The sequence below is a fragment of the Oncorhynchus mykiss genome, chromosome 20 (genome assembly GCF_057628025.1).
Source record: "Oncorhynchus mykiss isolate SJ-2025 chromosome 20, ASM5762802v1, whole genome shotgun sequence".
Taxonomy (NCBI): domain Eukaryota; kingdom Metazoa; phylum Chordata; class Actinopteri; order Salmoniformes; family Salmonidae; genus Oncorhynchus; species Oncorhynchus mykiss.
Window position 1 is genome coordinate 36563618 of NC_143041.1, and position 17400 is coordinate 36581017.

General features: G+C 46.7%; 2 protein-coding genes across 6 annotated transcripts in view; both read right to left on the reverse strand.

Annotated features, from left to right (window-relative positions):
- Positions 1 to 19: 19 nt before the first annotated feature.
- The window catches only part of map3k4 (mitogen-activated protein kinase kinase kinase 4), an 86260-nt gene continuing 68879 nt past the window's right edge, over positions 20 to 17400 (reverse strand). For all 4 annotated transcript variants that reach the window (XM_036956192.2, XM_021576410.3, XM_036956193.2 and 1 more), the window contains 5 exons: positions 11203 to 11362; positions 9685 to 9804; positions 8694 to 8800; positions 1796 to 1975; positions 20 to 1268 (listed from right to left, as the gene is read on the reverse strand). In XM_036956192.2, coding sequence (XP_036812087.2) covers positions 1248 to 1268; positions 1796 to 1975; positions 8694 to 8800; positions 9685 to 9804; positions 11203 to 11362 — 588 coding nt within the window. In that variant the 3' untranslated portion in view covers positions 20 to 1247. The remainder of the gene's footprint in view (positions 1269 to 1795; positions 1976 to 8693; positions 8801 to 9684; positions 9805 to 11202; positions 11363 to 17400) is intronic.
- Positions 11734 to 17266, reverse strand: LOC110499332 (uncharacterized). Of its 2 annotated transcripts, XR_016489492.1 has the most exons (3): positions 15531 to 17266; positions 15069 to 15329; positions 11734 to 12742 (listed from the first exon to the last, which is right to left on the reverse strand). XR_016489492.1 is itself a non-coding variant. In XM_036956194.2 (2 exons), exon 2 carries the CDS (start codon positions 14941 to 14943, stop codon positions 14155 to 14157), a length of 789 nt encoding a protein of 262 aa, XP_036812089.2. In that variant the 5' UTR covers positions 14944 to 15329; positions 15531 to 16069; the 3' UTR covers positions 13147 to 14154. The 2 variants fall into 2 exon arrangements, 1 of the variants encoding a protein (XP_036812089.2); XM_036956194.2 differs by lacking the exon at positions 11734 to 12742 and having other exon boundaries at positions 13147 to 15329; positions 15531 to 16069.

Below are 17400 nucleotides of genomic sequence, written 5' to 3' on the forward strand. Positions count from 1 at the left end.
CTTAGGTCATGACACACAATTTATTAAAAAAAGATTTATTAATATCGTTTGTACATAGCAAACACAAAGAGCAGCAGAGGACCAGAATGTATGTGTGTTCTCAGCAGCAGGGAGTGAGCACGCAACTTTGTCTTCTCTCATTGGTTGGATATGCGCCAGCTGTCCAGTCAGGGCACACCTGTCTAACTGACCATCAATCCATGCCTGAAGCCTATAGAATCCCGCCCACATCCCTGCACCCAAATGGCACACTATTCCCTATATAGTGCACTACTACTGACCAGGACCATAAGTGCACTATAGTGAATAGGGTGCCATTTGGGATGCACTATAGGCTTAAGCCCCACATTACCATTGGAATCCTCTCCTTAGCAAGAAAAATATATTTTAAAATAAAATGTTTCTTTCCTTCCTGGGCTCTCTACAGCCTTTGAGTGTTAATTTGCATGGTAATAGTTTCTTACAGTTGCAGCATCCCCTGCTTCTGTGCAATGAAGCTCACCTCAAACAAGGAAAGGAAAGACGATATCTGCCTCGACCAAACCTGGGGCAAATTCAGAAGGGCACAACATTGTAGAACAAACATGCCTCGACATTTCTAGCTGCAATGTTCCACAACATGTCTACTGAACGAGACCCAGATATCTGAATTCCTCCCCTTAACTGTCCCTTACTTGTCCCCTAGTACTCACTGAAAGGGGAACAGTAAAAAAAAGTGACATAGCTTTATTTCCCCCCATTTCTTTAAAATGTCTTCATTTGCCTTTTTATTCAGGTCTTCTATCTTATCTTCACCAGTGAGAGAACAAGATGATGTGGCTATATTTATTACTCAAGCTTTACAATATTGTTTATACAAGGAAGGATCCAATGAACCAATCCTATTATAATAGTATGTACAATGCAATACATTCCCCGCTATCCCCTTCCAGAAAATGCAAGACCTGTCACTCGACTACAGGGTCATGTTCATTAGGACACAACGTAGCCAAAACAATTTCAAAGACAAAACTAAAACAAGCTGTTCTAATTGAACACGACCCAGGTGATCCATCGGAAATGATGTCATAAGAGTTCCTCAGTTTAGCTCCATGTGCCTGCAGTTATCATTTCCTGTTTCCTATGTTCACAAGCCCCTCTTCTTGTGTCCAAAGCCCCTCTATCTGGCTGTGTCCAGTCTCTGGCCAACATGTACAGTAGTGCTATAGTTTGTAAACGTGACAGCCACAGGGTCCGTTCCCCCTCACTCACTCTTCATCTGTGCAAACCTAGGAATGAAAGACAGATGAGCTGTAGGTTAGTCTTCATTTCAGAGTGATTGAGGAGTTAAAATGTTATGTTTGTGTAGAAGTAAAATATTAACACGCCACCAAAAATATTTTGTAGGTAATTATAAGCATAACGTTGACTAAAGATAACATGAAAGTACCTAGAGGTGGGACTAAAAACCAAAAATGATCAACACCAACCATACATCACAGGCATTTTGCTGATATGGTTCATTACGATAAGTAGCCTATACTAGAGAACAGTGAAGTTTGAAATGTAATACTATGGGTGATTGTTCATGGAATAATAGATGGCTACAACCGTCAAACTAGAAATAGTAGTTTAAAGGATAATTGAACAAAAACTGTGGTGCACATTCACGTTAAGCTTATTTATCGTTATCGCATCAAGTCAGGCAATTTATCACAATATGGATTTTTGTCCGTATGCCCAGCTCGAATAGTACCTCGACGTCCAATGTGTTCTATTAATATTTTTTTGTAATGAAATATGAAATGTTTCTGACCTTGACGAATGGGTGGTCTAGCAGTGTACTGGCAGTCCAGCGTTGTTTGGGCTCGCTCTCCAGACAGTGACCCAGGAAATCCTTCCCCTCTGTGGACAGCTTCTCTGGGATGGGGGGCTTGTGGCCCATACCCACCTTGTACATGATCTGAAAGTTGTGCTCGTACTCGTGCCACGGCCTCTGCATGGTGGGAGAGGGGAGGAGACATCAGTCTTGATTATTCAAAACACAGACGTTTCTTTTCAAGCTGCTTAACTGCAGGCAAATGCACAGGGTTTAGATTATATATTTTGATGAGAAATCATCAGCCTACATACAAAACAGAGTTTGGGAGGGACAGAGGATTGAAGAGGGACACAGAGAGAGAGCAAGACATGAGAGAGAGGACATGCAGTCTTAAGACATTTGTAAACAACCTTGAATACCTGTAAAATAATGGATTTATACTTCCCCCGAAGCATTCACATAGTGATCATAGTAATAGTAATACCAGTGGTAGTAATAGTAGTAGTAATAGTGACAGTAACAAGTAGTGGTTGTAGTAGTGATACCAGTGGTAGAAGTAGTAGTAATAGTAGTGGTGATCATAGTAATAGTGACAGTAACAAGTAGTGGTTGTAGTAGTGGTAGTAGTGATACCAGTGGTAGAAGTAGTGGTGATCATAGTAATAGTGACAGTAACAATAGTGGTTGTAGTAGTAGGGGTGCTAGCAGTATGGGTAATAGTAGGAGTAGTAGTGGTGATCATAGTAGTAATGATAGTAACAATAGTAGTGGTTGTAGTAGTGATAGTGGCAGTGCTACTAGTAGTGGTAGTAATAGAAACAATAGTGGTTGTAGTGGTGATAGTAGTAGTAGTAGTACCAGAAGTAATGATAGTAACAATAGTGGTTGTAGTAGTGGTGGTAGTAATGCTAGTATTAGTAATTGTGATAGTGGTGCTACTAGTAGTGATAGTAGTAGTGACAGTTATAATGGTAGTAGTAGTGACAGTTGTGATAAACTGTAATGGTAGTAGTGACAGTTGTGATAAGTTGTAATGGTAGTAGTGACAGTTGTGATAAATTGTAATGGTAGTAGTAGTGACAGTTGTGATAAGTTGTAATGGTAGTAGTGACAGTTGTGATAAATTGTAATGGTAGTAGTATCAAATCAAATGTATTTATATAGTCCTTCGTACATCAGCTGATATCTCAAAGTGCTGTACAGAAACCCAGCCTAAAACCCCAAACAGCAAGCAATGCAGGCGTAGAAGCACGGTAGTAGTGACAGTTGTGATAAGTTGTAATGGTAGTAGTAGTGACAATAGTTGTAATGGTTGTAGTAATAATAGTAGTGACAGTTGTGATAATGGTAATAAACAGTAGTAGTAGTGGTGATAATAGTAGAAGAAACAATAGTAATAATAAGTAATAGTGGTACTAGTGATCGTAGTAGTACCAGTAGTGGTGATAATAGTAGTACCAGTAGTAGTGATAGTGCTACAAGTAGTAGTGGTGATAAGTGATAGCAATAGAAACAATAGCGGTTGTAGTGGTAGTGATAATAGTAGTAAACTCAGCAAGAAAGAAACGTCCTTTCACTGTCAACAGCGTTTATTTTCAGCAAACTTAACACAAGATTCAGACAAACTGAACAAGTTCCACAGACATGTGACTAAGAGAAACTGAATAATAACACAGAACGAGCAGTATGGCTGGTGGCATTGTCATGCTGGAGGGTCATGTGGTACCCTTCCTGCAGGCTCATCCTGATATGAGGGAGGATGTCGTCTTCCCTGCAACACACAGCGTTGAGATTGCCTGCAATGACAACAAGCTCAGTCCGATGATGCTGTGACACACCGCCCCAGACCATGACGGGCACTCCACCTCAATCAATTCCGCTCCAGAGTACAGGCCTCGGTGTAACGCTCATTCCTTCGATGATAAACACGAATCCAACCATCCCCCACGGTGAGACAAAACCGCGACTCGTCAGTGAAGAGCACTTTTTGCCAATCCTGTCTGGTCCAGTGATGGTGGGTTTGTGCCCATAGGCGACATTGTTGCTGGTGATGTCTGGTGAGGACCAAGCCTTCAGTCCAGCCTCACAGCCTATTGCGGACAGTCTGAGCACTGATGGAGGGATTGTGCGTTCCTGGTGTAACTCGGGCAGTTGTTGTTGCCTTCCTGCTCCTGTCCCGCAGATGTGATGTTCGGATGTACCGATCCTGTGCAGGTGTTGTTAAACGTGGTCCTGTCTCCCTGTAGCGCTGTCTTAGGCTTCTCAGTACGGACATTGCAATTTATTGCCCTGGCAACATCTGCAGTCCTCATGCCTCCTTGCAGCATGCCTAAGGCATGTTCACGCAGATGAGCGTCCTGGGCATCTTTATTTTGGTGTTTTTCTGAGCCAGAAAGGCCTCTTTAGTGTCCTAAGTTTTCAAAACTGTGACCTTAAATGCCTACCGCCTGTAAGCTGTTAGTGTCTTAATGAACATGCACCTGTGGAACGGTCGTTAAATATTTATGGTTCAATGAACAAGCATGGGAAACAGTGTTTAAACCCTTTACAATAATGAAGGTCTGTGAAGTTTTGGATTTTTACAAATCATCTTTGAAAGACAGGGTCTTGAAAAGTGGACATTTATTTTTTTGCAGAGTTAAGTTGTAGTAGTGCTAGCAGCAGTAGCAGTAGTGCTAGCAGCAGTAGAAGCGATAGCAGCAGCAGCAGTGATAGCAGCAGCAGCGATAGCAGCAGTAGCAGCAGCAGTAGTAGTGATAGCAGTAGTAGTAGTGACAGCAGCAGCAGCAGTAGTGATAGCAGCAGCAGCAGTAGTAGTGATAGCAGCAGCAGCAGTAGTAGTGATAGCAGTAGTAGTAGTAGTAGTAGTAGTGACAGCAGTAGTAGTAGTAGTAGTGATAGCAGCAGCAGCAGTAGTAGTGATAGCAGCAGCAGCAGTAGTAGTGATAGCAGCAGTAGTAGTGATAGCAGCAGCAGCAGCAGTAGTAGTGATAGCAGCAGCAGCAGTAGCAGCAGCAGTAGTAGCGAGAGCAGCAGTAGTAGCAGCGATAGCAGCAGTAGTAGCAGCAGCGATAGCAGCAGTAGTAGTGATAGCAGCAGCAGCAGTAGTAGTGACAGCAGTAGTAGTAGTGATAGCAGCAGCAGCAGCAGTAGTGATAGCAGCAGCAGCAGCAGTAGTGATAGCAGCAGCAGCAGTAGTAGTGATAGCAGCAGCAGCAGTAGTAGTGATAGCAGCAGTAGTAGCAGCGATAGCAGCAGTAGTAGCAGCGATAGCAGCAGTAGTAGCAGCGATAGCAGCAGTAGCAGCGATAGCAGCAGTAGCAGCGATAGCAGCAGTAGTAGCAGCGATAGCAGCAGTAGTAGCAGCAGCGATAGCAGCAGTGATAGCAGCAGCAGCAGTAGTAGTAGTGATAGCAGCAGCAGCAGTAGTAGTAGTGATAGCAGCAGCAGTAGTAGTGATAGCAGTAGTGATAGCAGCAGCAGTAGCAGTAGTGATAGCAGCAGCAGCAGTAGTAGTGATAGCAGCAGTAGCAGCAGCGATAGCAGCAGTAGTAGCAGCAGCGATAGCAGCAGTAGCAGCAGCGATAGCAGCAGTAGTAGCAGCGATAGCAGCAGTAGTAGCAGCGATAGCAGCAGTAGTAGCAGCGATAGCAGCAGTAGTAGCAGCGATAGCAGCAGTAGTAGCAGCAGCGATAGCAGCAGTGATAGTAGTAGTGATATCAGCAGTAGTGATAGCAGCAGCAGCAGTGATAGCAGCAGCAGTAGTGATAGCAGTAGTGATAGCGATAGCAGCAGTGATAGCAGCAGCGATAGCAGCAGCAGCAGTAGTAGTGATAGCAGCAGCAGTAGTGATAGCAGCAGCATTAGTAGTAGTGATAGCAGCAGTAGTAGTGATAGCAGCAGTAGTAGTAGTGATAGCAGCAGCAGCAGCAGTAGTAGTGATAGCAGCAGCAGCAGTAGTAGTGATAGCAGCAGTAGTAGTGATAGCAGCAGCAGCAGTAGTGATAGCAGTAGTGATAGCAGCAGCAGCAGTAGTGATAGCAGTAGTGATAGCAGCAGCAGCAGTAGTAGTGATAGCAGCAGCAGCAGCAGTGATAGCAGCAGCAGCAGCAGCAGTAGTGATAGCAGCAGCAGTAGTAGTGATAGCAGCAGCAGCAGCAGTAGTAGTGATAGCAGCAGTAGCAGCAGTAGTAGTGATAGCAGCAGCAGCAGCAGTAGTAGTGATAGCAGCAGCAGTAGTAGTGATAGCAGTAGTGATAGCAGCAGCAGCAGTAGTAGTGATAGCAGCAGCAGCAGTAGTAGTGATAGCAGCAGCAGCAGCAGTAGTAGTGATAGCAGCAGCAGCAGCAGTAGTAGTGATAGCAGCAGTAGCAGCAGTAGTAGTGATAGCAGCAGCAGCAGCAGTAGTAGTGATAGCAGCAGCAGTAGTAGTGATAGCAGTAGTGATAGCAGCAGCAGCAGTAGTAGTGATAGCAGCAGCAGCAGTAGTAGTGATAGCAGCAGCAGCAGTAGTAGTGATAGCAGCAGCAGCAGTAGTAGTGATAGCAGCAGCAGCAGTAGTAGTGATAGCAGCAGCAGCAGCAGTAGTAGTGATAGCAGCAGCAGCAACAGTAGTAGTGATAGCAGCAGCAGCAACAGTAGTAGTGATAGCAGCAGCAGCAACAGTAGTAGTGATAGCAGCAGCAGCAACAGTAGTAGTGATAGCATCAGCATTAGTAGTAGTGATAGCATCAGCATTAGTAGTAGTGATAGCAGCAGTAGTAGTGATAGCAGCAGTAGTAGTGATAGCAGCAGCAGTAGTAGTGATAGCAGCAGCAGCAGTAGTAGTGATAGCAGCAGTAGTAGTGATAGCAGCAGCAGCAGTAGTAGTGATAGCAGCAGCAGCAGTAGTAGTGATAGCAGCAGCAGCAGCAGTAGTAGTGATAGCAGCAGCAGTAGTAGTGATAGCAGCAGCAGCAGCAGTAGTAGTGATAGCAGCAGTAGTAGTGATAGCAGCAGCAGCAGCAGTAGTAGTGATAGCAGTAGTGATAGCAGCAGCAGCAGTAGTAGTGATAGCAGCAGCAGCAGTAGTAGTGATAGCAGCAGCAGCAGTAGTAGTGATAGCAGCAGCAGCAGCAGTAGTAGTGATAGCAGCAGCAGCAGCAGTAGTAGTGATAGCAGCAGCAGCAGCAGTAGTAGTGATAGCAGCAGTAGCAGCAGTAGTAGTGATAGCAGCAGCAGCAGCAGTAGTAGTGATAGCAGCAGCAGCAGCAGCAGTAGTAGTGATAGCAGCAGCAGTAGTAGTGATAGCAGCAGCAGCAGTAGTGATAGCAGCAGCAGCAGCAGTGATAGCAGCAGTAGTGATAGCAGCAGCAGCAGTAGTGATAGCAGCAGCAGCAGTAGTAGTGATAGCAGCAGCAGCAGCAGTAGTGATAGCAGCAGCAGCAGCAGTAGTAGTGATAGCAGCAGTAGCAGCAGTAGTAGTGATAGCAGCAGTAGCAGCAGTAGTAGTGATAGCAGCAGCAGCAGCAGTAGTAGTGATAGCAGTAGTAGTGATAGCAGCAGTAGCAGCAGTAGTAGTGATAGCAGCAGCAGCAGCAGTAGTAGTGATAGCAGCAGCAGCGATAGCAGCAGCAGTAGTAGTGATAGCAGCAGTAGCAGCAGTAGTAGTGATAGCAGCAGCAGCAGCAGTAGTAGTGATAGCAGCAGCAGTAGTAGTGATAGCAGCAGCAGTGATAGCAGCAGCAGCAGTAGTGATAGCAGCAGCAGTAGTAGTGATAGCAGCAGCAGTAGTGATAGCAGCAGCAGTAGTAGTAGTGATAGCAGCAGCAGTAGTAGTGATAGCAGCAGCAGTAGTAGTGATAGCCGCAGCAGCAGTAGTGATAGCAGCAGCAGCAGTAGTGATAGCAGCAGCAGCAGTAGTGATAGCAGCAGCAGTGATAGCAGCAGCAGTGATAGCAGCAGCAGCAGTGATAGCAGCAGCAGCAGTAGTGATAGCAGCAGCAGCAGTAGTGATAGCAGCAGCAGCAGTAGTGATAGCAGCAGCAGCAGTAGTAGTGATATCAGCAGCAGCAGTAGTAGTGATAGCAGCAGTAGTAGTGATAGCAGCAGTAGTGATAGCAGTAGTAGTAGTAGTGATAGCAGCAGCAGCAGTAGTGATAGCAGCAGCAGCAGTAGTGATAGCAGTAGTAGTAGTGATATCAGCAGTAGTGATAGCAGCAGCAGTAGTGATAGCAGCAGTAGTGATAGCAGCAGCAGCAGTAGTGATAGCAGTAGTAGTAGTGATAGCAGCAGCAGCAGTAGTGATAGCAGTAGTAGTAGTGATAGCAGCAGCAGCAGTAGCAGTAGTAGTAGTGATAGCAGCAGCAGCAGTAGTGATAGCAGCAGCAGTAGTAATGATATCAGCAGTAGTGATAGCAGCAGTAGTGATAGCAGTAGTAGTGGTGATAGCAGCAGCAGCAGTAGTGATAGCAGTAGTAGTGATAGCAGCAGCAGCAGTAGTGATAGCAGTAGTAGTAGTGATAGCAGAAGCAGCAGTAGTGATAGCAGAAGTAGTAGTGATAGCAGAAGCAGCAGTAGTAGTAGTCGTGGTGATCGTAGTAGTCGTGGTGATCGTAGTAGTAGTAGTAGTAGTGGTGATCATAGTAGTGGTGGTCGTAGTAGTAGTGGTGGTCGTAATAGTAGTGGTAATCATAGTAGTGGTAGTGGTGATCGTAGTAGTAGTGGTGGTCGTAATAGTAGTGGTGGTCGTAATAGTAGTGGTGGTCGTAATAGTAGTGGTAGTGGTGATCGTAGTAGATATGCTAGAACCAAGGGGGAAAACAAGATGGATGGTATGAGGACCATTGTGGTTAAATATCAGCTCAAAGTTCCCCTTGAGTGCATAAGAGAGAGTGTGTGTGTGCATTCTTACTTTCCCAGTCACCATCTCTATGAGGACACATCCCAGACTCCAGATGTCAGCTGCTCGTCCGTGGCCTTCGCCCTTTGCCCTGGTAATGACCTCAGGTGCCATATATGCTGATGAAGAGAGTAGGAAAACAGCAGGTTAACTCAACTAGGCAAGCAATGATCTTTTGAACTTACAAATGCACAGAAAACATGACATTCTCCATTCTTGTGTAGACATTGACAACTGTACAGCAGGGAGATACAACACAACAATGACAAAGGAGCACAGGGATGGTCACAGACTCACTATGATAACAAATGACCCAGGCTTTTGTAAACTCACATTGCCACTTGTGAGTACTTTCATCAGAAGAGAAATAGTGACCCTGCTGGTGCCAACGGGTGGTGACATCACATTTAAATTTGAGTAATTTAGCACAGGGGAAACTTATTCAGGGACCCCTTTATAATCAGAATACAACTCGAGTAAAATCGAGTCTCTAACCTAAACACAAACTCTCCTCTTTACCCGAACACTAAATATTTTAAATGCCAATTTCAAAAATGGGTTAGTGAGGTCCCAAGGACCCTGGATAGCATGGACCGACCATATTACTTATCAGTCATAGTAAGTCAAAGCTGCTGTCAGCAAAGTGCAGGTGTTAGTGCAAGGAAGGCAAGGGTGTTTGTATATTAATCATTATAAACTGGGTGGTTTGAGCATTGAATGTTTATTGGCTGTCAGCTGTGGTATATCAGAACATATACCACGGGTATGACAACACATGTATTTTTACTGCTCTAATTACATTGGTAACCAGTTTAAAATAGCAATACGGCATGTTGGTTGTCTAAGAACAGCCCATAGCTGTGGTATATTGGCCTTATACCACACCCCCTCTGGCCCCAAAAAAAAGACGTTTTTTTTTTTTGGAAGAGGTAGGTTGTCAGACGTTATCAGGAAGATGGACATTTAAAACTGAAGTAATATTTGATTTATGTGGCTTCCTCACCAGCCGTGCCCATGGTGCTGTTAACCTCTCCGGGCATGGTCTGTGCGTTGTTCAGCTTCACAGAGCAGCCAAAGTCCCCCAGCTTGATCAGGCCGGACGACGTCAGGAAGATGTTGGCTCCTATGGTAGAGAGGGGGAACGGTAACAAAGAATTATGATAGCTTTAAACCCCCAGCCAATTTCACTGATGCTAAAATACATTACCTGATTAATAAGGTGCCTGCATAGCCCTGACATTGACTTTAGAGACAGAGACCATAGCACTCACATCTGTAGCCATGAAATGCTTTGAAAGGCTGGTCATGGCACACATCAACACCGCCATCCCAGACACCCTGGACTCCAATTTGCATAACGCCCCAACAGATCCACAGATGATGCAATCTCTATTGCACTCCACACTTCCTTTTTCACATGGACAAAAGGAACACCTATGTGAGAATGCTATTCATTGACTACAGCTCAGCGTTCAACACCATAGTGCCCTCAAAGCTCATCACTAAGCTAAGGACCCTGGGACTGAACACCTCCCTCTGCAACTGAATCCTGGACTTCCTGACACATCCGCCATGCTGACCCTCAACACGGGGGCCTCTCTGGGGTGCATGCTCAGTCCCCTCCTGTACGCTCTGTTCACCCAAGACTGCGTGGCCACGCATGACTCCAACACCATCATTAAATTCGCCGATTATATGACGCTGGTTGGCCTGATCACAGATGAGACAGTCTCTATAGGGAAGTCAGTGACCTGGCAGTGTGGTGCCAGGACAAATCCTCTCCCTCAAGGTCAGCAAGACAAAGGAGCAGATTGTGGACTACAGGAAACGGAGTGGCGAGAACGCCACAATCCACAGACGGGCTGTAGTGGAGTGGGTCGAGCACTTCAAGTTTATTGGTGTACATATCATTAAGGATCCCAGGAGGCTGAAAAGATTTGGCATGGGCCCTCAGATCAAAGGTTTTTAGCTGCACCCCTGAAAGCATCTTGACCGTCTGCATCACCGCTTGGCATGGCAACTGCTTGGCATCCGACTGCATGGCACTAACGAGGGTAGTGCGTATGGCCCAGTACATCACTCAGGCCGAGCTCCCTGCCATCTAGGACCTCTATACTATGCGGTGTCAGAGGAAGGCCCTAAAAATCTCTAACCACCAAAGTTAGACTGTTCTCTCTGCTGCCGCACAGCAAGTGGTACTGATGCACCAAGTCTGGAACCATCAGGACCATGAACAGCTTCTACTACCAAGCCATGAGACTGCTAAATAGTTACCTTCAGATCTTCTGCATTGGCCCTTTCTGCACCAACATTGACTCATCACATATGCTGCTGCTGTTCATTACTGCTACTATTATTTCCCTCTGCATTGTTGGGAAGGGACCGTAAGCATTTCACTGTTAGTCTACATACACCTGTTGTTTACAAAGCATGTGAAACTAAATTTGATTTGACTAGACCAACAGTATGCTAGAGAGAAAGAGACGTCTCCTCCAGAGAGAGGTGCTGACTGCTAACTGACCCTTGATGTCTCGGTGCACAATGCCGTGTTCGTGGAGCACGTTGATGGCCGTGGTGGTCTGTTTGCTGTACAGCCTGATGACGTGTTCCTGTAGGCCAAGCCTGGACACCTCCTCCAGGGTCCCCTCATCACAGTACTCCATGAAGATGTACATCTCCTCCTGGTGGGGGGGAGGGAGGGGACAGACAGTTAACGCATACATCCAAACCGATGATAAAGCCCATTCAGAAATGGTTTCATCTCATTCTTACAGACTAACTGAAATTGAACCGAACTTTGAAACTTTCCCAAAGTTCGCTGGCTTTTCAGAAATTCTGGTTGGAGGATTCCCTCTTAATTCTGGGAACCTCCAACTAGAATTTTGTAACCCATACACACATGCTCATACCCAAGTCTCAAGAAAATAACTTTTTGGCTCACCTACCAAGCATATGTTTTTACCAGCCAAAATAATGAATTGCCTTTTTGTGTCACATGTACATTTCACTGAGATAATAAGTTATGTTGAATACAAACTTAAGAGACCAGAGCCAAATTTGAAACAAAATTTTAATATATTGATCAACGGTTAATCAAATCAAGTTGATTTGTAGAGCACATTTAAATACAACTGTAGCTGACCAAACGTGCTGTACAGAGTGAAAAAACACCCAACAGTGGGCACACAATGAAATAAACAAAACATTTCAGATACAATGAATAAGAGTACATAGAAGTCAAAACAGGGCAACAACAATGTTAAGATACAATTATGAGAAGTGCAGTGGAACTGATACAAAGGGGAAACAGGTCTACAAATCCTTTACTTTGAGTAGAAATACCCTGGTAAAATAGAGACTTATCAGACGCTGGTTAATTTTGGCTGTGGCTACATTTCATTTCCCAGCCTGAATACAACTTAAGTCTTGAACTCAAAATTCTACTGAAGTATTTGTTATTACATGTACTTAACGATCAAACATAACAGTACATTTGAAGGTTTGTAAACCTATCAGATGCTTAATCATTTAAATAAACTTAAACCTCCTCAGACGCCTCACTCTCTACTACAATCACCCTCTTTTGCACGGTCCATGAAGTCTGGCCTCCTACTCCTGACAGAGTCCTGGTGCCACAGCATCACAGCTTTTATCGGATCATACTCCCTGATCTCTAGAGAAGACAGCTGGACCATAAGATCTGATACTGTATCAGACTTTAGGTTGGACCGCCAATCGGTTTTCACCTGTTTCATGGTATTAAAACCTCTTTCACATTCAGCTGTGGAGGCAGGGAAGGATGGGACCAGGTCAACCAATGCCAGCAAATCAGGGCAGGACTGCTGATGGCTACTGTTGATACAGAACCAGGACATATTCTGCAAGGGACTGCAGCTCTTGGTACATCAGCACTTTCAGGACAGTCCACTGGTCAGGGATCCTTTCAACATGGATGCCAGAGGTCTCCAGGACAGTCCACTGGTCAGGGATCCTTTCAACATGGATGCCAGAGGTCTCCAGGACAGGAAGTGGTTCACCAGGGTGTCCAGTGTCTCCAAAATCTAGAATAATTGTATACATTACAACAAGCACAATGCAGTTTTAATTCTCAAACTTTAAAAATATGAACCTGAACCTTGAACCTGAACCCAACCACCCTGTAATACAAAACATAAAGTAACCTGCTGCTTCATCTCCTGACTCTGGGCAGTTGGTGAAGCTGACCAGCTTGGTGGCACACAGGACCCCTACACTGGTGAAGCTGACCAGCTTGGTGGCACACAGGACCGACCCCTACACTGGTGAAGCTGACCAGCTTGGTGGCACACAGGACCCCTACACTGGTGAAGCTGACCAGCTTGGTGGCACACAGGACCCCTACACTGGTGAAGCTGACCAGCTTGGTGGCACACAGGTCCCCTACACTGGTGAAGCTGAACAGCTTGGTGGCACACAGGACCCCTACACTGGTGAAGCTGAACAGCTTGGTGGCACACAGGACCCCTACACTGGTGAAGCTGAACAGCTTGGTGGCACACAGGACCCCTACACTGGTGAAGCTGACCAGCTTGGTGGCACACAGGACCCCTACACTGGTGAAGCTGAACAGCTTGGTGGCACACAGGACCCCTACACTGGTGAAGCTGACCAGCTTGGTGGCACACAGGTCCCCTACACTGGTGAAGCTGACCAGCTTGGTGGCACACAGGACCCCTACACTGGTGAAGCTGACCAGATTGGTGGCACACAGGACCCCTACACTGGTGAAGCTGATCAGCTTGGTGGCACACAGGACCCCTACACTGGTGAAGCTGACCAGCTTGGTGGCACACAGGACCCCTACACTGGTGAAGCTGACCAGCTTGGTGGCACACAGGACCCCTACACTGGTGAAGCTGACCAGCTTGTTGGCACACAGGTCCCCTACACTGGTGAAGCTGACCAGCTTGGTGGCACACAGGACCCCTACACTGGTGAAGCTGACCAGCTTGGTGGCACACAGGTCCCCTACACTGGTGAAGCTGACCAGCTTGGTGGCACACAGGACCCCTACACTGGTGAAGCTGACCAGCTTGGTGGCACACAGGACCCCTACACTGGTGAAGCTGACCAGCTTGGTGGCACACAGGACCCCTACACTGGTGAAGCTGACCAGCTTGGTGGCACACAGGACCCCTACACTGGTGAAGCTGACCAGCTTGGTGGCACACAGGACCCCTACACTGGTGAAGCTGACCAGCTTGGTGGCACACAGGACCCCTACACTGGTGAAGCTGACCAGCTTGGTGGCACACAGGACCGACCCCTACACTGGTGAAGCTGACCAGCTTGGTGGCACACAGGACCCCTACACTGGTGAAGCTGACCAGCTTGGTGGCACACAGGACCCCTACACTGGTGAAGCTGACCAGCTTGGTGGCACACAGGACCCCTACACTGGTGAAGCTGACCAGCTTGGTGGCACACAGGACCCCTACACTGGTGAAGCTGACCAGCTTGGTGGCACACAGGACCGACCCCTACACTGGTGAAGCTGACCAGCTTGGTGGCACACAGGACCGACCCCTACACTGGTGAAGCTGACCAGCTTGGTGGCACACAGGTCCCCTACACTGGTGAAGCTGAACAGCTTGGTGGCACACAGGACCCCTACACTGGTGAAGCTGACCAGCTTGGTGGCACACAGGACCCCTACACTGGTGAAGCTGACCAGCTTGGTGGCACACAGGACCCCTACACTGGTGAAGCTGACCAGCTTGGTGGCACACAGGACCCCTACACTGGTGAAGCTGACCAGCTTGGTGGCACACAGGACCCCTACACTGGTGAAGCTGACCAGCTTGGTGGCACACAGGACCCCTACACTGGTGAAGCTGACCAGCTTGTTGGCACACAGGTCCCCTACACTGGTGAAGCTGACCAGCTTGGTGGCACACAGGACCCCTACACTGGTGAAGCTGACCAGCTTGGTGGCACACAGGTCCCCTACACTGGTGAAGCTGACCAGCTTGGTGGCACACAGGACCCCTACACTGGTGAAGCTGACCAGCTTGGTGGCACACAGGACCCCTACACTGGTGAAGCTGACCAGCTTGGTGGCACACAGGACCTCTACACTGGTGAAGCTGACCAGCTTGGTGGCACACAGGACCCCTACACTGGTGTTCTGGAACCTGTCGGTCATACTCTCCACTAGCATGTCAAGTATTTTGTGATGTAACGAGGGTCTTGCTCTCACCTCTGGCCAGCAAAATTCCCTCATATCTGTTGGGCATTGTGGCCTTCACCATGGGCCCTTCTCTGACGATAACAGGCTCATCTTACCATCCTTTCAGAATTGTCCTCTCTTAAGGTAAGTAGTTCTTATTGCAGCTTAACTAAACATACCTGGTTTTGTACTTCTTAAGTAATGCCTGTGTTGAGCACAAGGAGCTGTGGGCTTCTGCTGTGGTGAACCTCTGCAGATAGGCAGACAGGTTGCTATGGTGATGGTGAACCTCTGCAGACAGGCAGACAGGTTGCTCAGGTGTGTTAGTGTGTCATGCAGGAAGCCACAGAAGCAGACAACAGCCTCCCGCGTAGTACTGTAGTATTTCCTGGCCTTGGACTGCTGGACACCTCAGACATTTTGGGCATCAGCAGATTGTTCTATATGTATTTCAGATTCAAAGACACACAAATAGACAATTAATTGCTGTCCAAAAAAGACTAAATTAGACATGACATTTTATCAGTGCATAAAGCATTGAAACACGATGTTACCAACTGTAACCCTGTTTGTTGTCATTTACTGGACATTACATATTGATGACTTTTGGAGTACTTAACATAGCAATCTAGAGCCACTACCTGTTCCAGGTGCTGGACACGCCCCTGGTAACCTCGCAGGAAGTGTTCGTGTGCACGCAGTAGGTGTCCTACCCATCGGGTCCCGCCAATTCTGGTGGGCACCAGTGGTGTGCCCCCAAAGAGCCTGGAAGCTGTTTACCAGGTTTTCACTGTTCAGTGGGCTGGTATAGAGCCCACTGGGGAGGTCTTCTACTTTCTGAAACATCACGTTGGACCCGATGGCATCAGAAAAGGTCAGTGTATGCCAATGATGGCCCTGTCCCCCTTCAGCCGGGTGACCACACCATCCTTGGCTCCGGTCATCACAGCAGCTCCATCTGTTCCCAGAGCGAATAACTTGCTCCCCCACTCATCACACACCCCCTCCACGATGGCACTGATGGCCCCACTCATCACACACTCCCTCCACGATGGCCCCACTCATCACACACTCCCTCCATGATGACACCACTCATCACACACTCCCTCCACCACTCATCACACACTCCCTCCACCACTCATCACACACTCCCTCCACCACTCATCACACACTCCCTCCATGATGACACCACTCATCACACACTCCCTCCATGATGACACCACTCATCACACACTCCCTCCATGATGACACCACTCATCACACACTCCCTCCACCACTCATCACACACTCCCTCCATGATGGCGTTGCTTACATGTGCCACGTCTGCCTTCTCCACCGACTTGATGCCAACAAACTTCGACTTGATCTTGCTCTTATGACAGAATGTGACAAACTCCTTTTTCACAGAACTGTCTGTGGAGCCATCTGCCATGGAGAGAAATGTGGTATTTTCATATTCTCTCTGATGTTGTTTCTCTCCACCTCTGCAATATGGTGCATAAACTCTTTGGCCTGCTTCTTGTTTCTATATGTTGAGCCCACAGCAATTCCTTGTTCTTTCATCTAAACTGCAAAAATCAAACATCACATTAATTCAATACTTAAATATAGAACCATATTATCCAATATAGCTGGCAGTTGATTGTGCTAAATTAGCCTTCTACCCTTTGTTTACTTCAGGATCAACACTATAAGGCTGGTAAAGTCAATTGTGTCAATGCTTTAAAATGTAAACAGCATCTGGAGACAAACATTAAAATAGAATATTACAGAGCCATAGGAGAGCATGGAGATCCATGTCAGCATTAGTAGGCCTATAATGTTATGGTATTTATACACTATTTGGATGTGAACCAAAGCTTATCAAGAGCTGAGAAATAACCTACAATACTGGACCACATCTGCTAAATAGACTTGAAAAAACTAGCTACAGAAGTATTAGTCAAGCTACAAGAGTAACAACATTTTCACTTACTCACACATCCACTTGAAGTCAGAAAGTGGTCTCGTCTTCTTGCCAATGGCATGTACAGTTCTAAACAGTATCTTCATCTTCGTGGTGGTCTGCTCTGACATTGCCATTAGCGCCGTCACAGAGGGTGTCAAGAGGAGAGGCTCTGGGACACGATTTAGTCCGGGACACAGACACGTAGGAAATGTGACACTTGCTGTGTTCATGGTCACGAATGTTCTCCAGCTTCATTGTTTTATTTCTTGATGACAAATGAGTTGTTTCTGCTTTTATCTTTAGCATACTGGTGACACACAGAACAACTCATCACCACAGCCTCAGCATCATACTGTAGCCAGCCTCTTGAAACCACGATCTCCAAACCTCCATTTCTCACAAAACGTTATTTTTTAATGTGATTTGTCCTTTTCGTCTGCGTGTTTTCGTTTCAAAGGTTGGCTTACTTCAGGTAAATGTCGCCACATAACAGCTATTTAATGAACAGTAGCTAGCAGCAGACCCGTGGCAAGTGAGCGATGTCTAGTAGCTGATGTACCGTG

What these genes read in the sequence shown, in the direction of transcription:
- LOC110499332 (XM_036956194.2), bottom strand. Translation starts at nt 14,943, where the DNA reads ATGAGGGAATTTTGCTGGCCAGAGGTGAGAGCAAGACCCTCGTTACAT.